Below are 2,500 nucleotides of genomic sequence, written 5' to 3' on the forward strand. Positions count from 1 at the left end.
CAGTTGTCACAAATCACAAAAATAAAAGCCCCAGCCCCAGCGAGAGACAAAAAAGTGAACAAAATGAGTAAACAAAAACAAATGAGGCAGGGTGTGGGCGGAGCTAGTTCTCTGGTCTCATAATGAGGCAGGGTGTGGGCGGAGCTGGTTCTCTGGTCTCATAATGAGGCAGGATGTGGGCGGAGCTAGTTCTCTGGTCTCATAATGAGGCAGGGTGTGGGCGGAGCTAGTTCTCTGGTCTCATAATGAGGCAGGGTGTGGGCGGAGCTAGTTCTCTGGTCTCATAATGAGGCAGGGTGTGGGCGGAGCTAGTTCTCTGGTCTCATAATGAGGCAGGGTGTGGGCGGAGCTAGTTCTCTGGTCTCATAATGAGGCAGGGTGTGGGCGGAGCTAGTTCTCTGGTGACTCATAATGAGGCAGGGTGTGGGCGGAGCTTGTTCTCTGGTGACTCATAATGAGGCAGGGTGTGGGCGGAGCTTGTTCTCTGGTGACTCATAATGAGGCAGGGTGTGGGCGGAGCTGGTTCTCTGGTGACTCATAATGAGGCAGGGTGTGGGCGGAGCTAGTTCTCTGGTGAATCATAATGAGGCAGGGTGTGGGCGGAGCTTGTTCTCTGGTCTCATAATGAGGCAGGGTGTGGGCGGAGCTTGTTCTCTGGTCTCATAATGAGGCAGGGTGTGGGCGGAGCTAGTTCTCTGGTCTCATAATGAGGCAGGGTGTGGGCGGAGCTTGTTCTCTGGTCTCATAATGAGGCAGGGTGTGGGCGGAGCTAGTTCTCTGGTCTCATAATGAGGCAGGGCGTGGGCGGAGCTGGGATTGGCCAGACGCCTCCGCCATTCATTTAAACACCAAAACCTTTATGGCTGCATATTTCGACAGTGTGGTGTGAGAGCCGGTCCAGAGGAGACGCTGGGTGCTTCCTGCAGTAGTGAGCGTATGTAGGTCAGCAGGGAACTGCTAGCTGGCTAACATCCCTGGCCAGAAGGCCTGTTTGCACATGTGCCCTAGTGGGGCTTGAGAGAGAGAGAGAGAGAGAGAGAGATGAGAGGGAGATGAGAGAAAGAGAGAGCTGAGAGAGAGAGAGAGAGAGAGAGAGTTGGTTTGAGTTTAGGACCAGACTCCAGCTATCCTTATGGTCCAGAATTTATTTATTACGACGTTATTTTCTCACGTTTTCTCTTTGAATTTTATGGTCAGAAAGTGATCTAGAATCTTGTTATTGTGTCAAATGTAGTGTGTCTGAATGACCAGCAGGTTTCTCTAGGCTCCGCCCCTCTGTCCTCATCACTAGGTCTCTCTAGTGGAATCTGAGGTGGGTGGGGGGTAATTGTAGGTTAAAACACACACACACATACACACACACAATAAATACACACACACACACACACACACACACACACACACACACACACAAACTCCCCCTTGGGAGGAGCACATGTGTTGGTCTTGTCAGTCCACCCTTCCCAGAACCACCCTGGTAGGTAGCAGTAAAACTCCCAGGCTGCTCTGTAATTGCCTTACAAACACTCAGCAACTTCAGGAGAGGGAATGATATAGAGACACAGAGAGAGAGACAGATAGAGATAGACAGAGAGAGAGGGAGAGAGAGAGAGACAGGCAGACAGAGAGAGAGAGGAGGAGAGAGGAGAAGAATCCTGTTGCTTAGCGCTGTTGCAACGCTTTCTGACAGGCTGGTCAGATACTCACCAAAGCAGCGTGTTTGATCCTGGGAGGGGCTGAAGCCGGGGGGGCAGACGCAGGAGTAGCTCCCCACGGAGTTCAAACACTGACCTCCGTCACACACGCGGGAAATGGTCGCACACTCGTCCACATCTGGAATCACATGGAAACATACAGCTGTATGAGAGTATACGTAGGAATATTTTATTTTCTGGACTACGGAGACAGTTACCTGAACTAATAAACCTTAACTTTTACTTAACTTTCATTTCTCTCAGACCATGAGAAATAAAATCCTCTGGTCTGATGAAACTAAGATTGAACACTTTGGCCAGAATGCCAACCATCATGTCTGGAGGAAACCAGGCAGCGCTCATCACCTGACTATACCATCCCTACAGGAAACCAGGCACCGCTCATCACCTGACTATACCATCCCTACAGGAAACCAGGCACCGCTCATCACCTGACTATACCATCCCTACAGGAAACCAGGCACCGCTCATCACCTGACTATACCATCCCTACAGGAAACCAGGCACCGCTCATCACCTGACTATACCATCCCTACAGGAAACCAGGCACCGCTCATCACCTGACTATACCATCCCTACAGGAAACCAGGCACCGCTCATCACCTGACTATACCATCCCTACAGGAAACCAGGCACCGCTCATCACCTGACTATACCATCCCTACAGGAAACCAGGCACCGCTCATCACCTGACTATACCATCCCTACAGGAAACCAGGCACCGCTCATCACCTGACTATACCATCCCTACAGGAAACCAGGCACCGCTCATCACCTGACTATAC

The 2,500-nt window shown here is 51.1% G+C and overlaps 1 protein-coding gene across 1 annotated transcript in view; it reads right to left on the minus strand.

The window, feature by feature from the left end:
• Positions 1 to 2,500, minus strand: part of fbn2a (fibrillin 2a) — a gene marked incomplete at both ends in the record, with an annotated part of 77,593 nt that overhangs the window by 54,687 nt on the left and 20,406 nt on the right. Inside the window, 1 exon segment of the mRNA XM_084460185.1 lies at positions 1,708 to 1,833. Within this exon segment, the coding sequence (XP_084316311.1) occupies positions 1,708 to 1,833 (126 nt within the window).

This window comes from Borostomias antarcticus (assembly GCF_949987555.1).
Source record: "Borostomias antarcticus genome assembly, chromosome: 30".
Classification (NCBI taxonomy): domain Eukaryota; kingdom Metazoa; phylum Chordata; class Actinopteri; order Stomiiformes; family Stomiidae; genus Borostomias; species Borostomias antarcticus.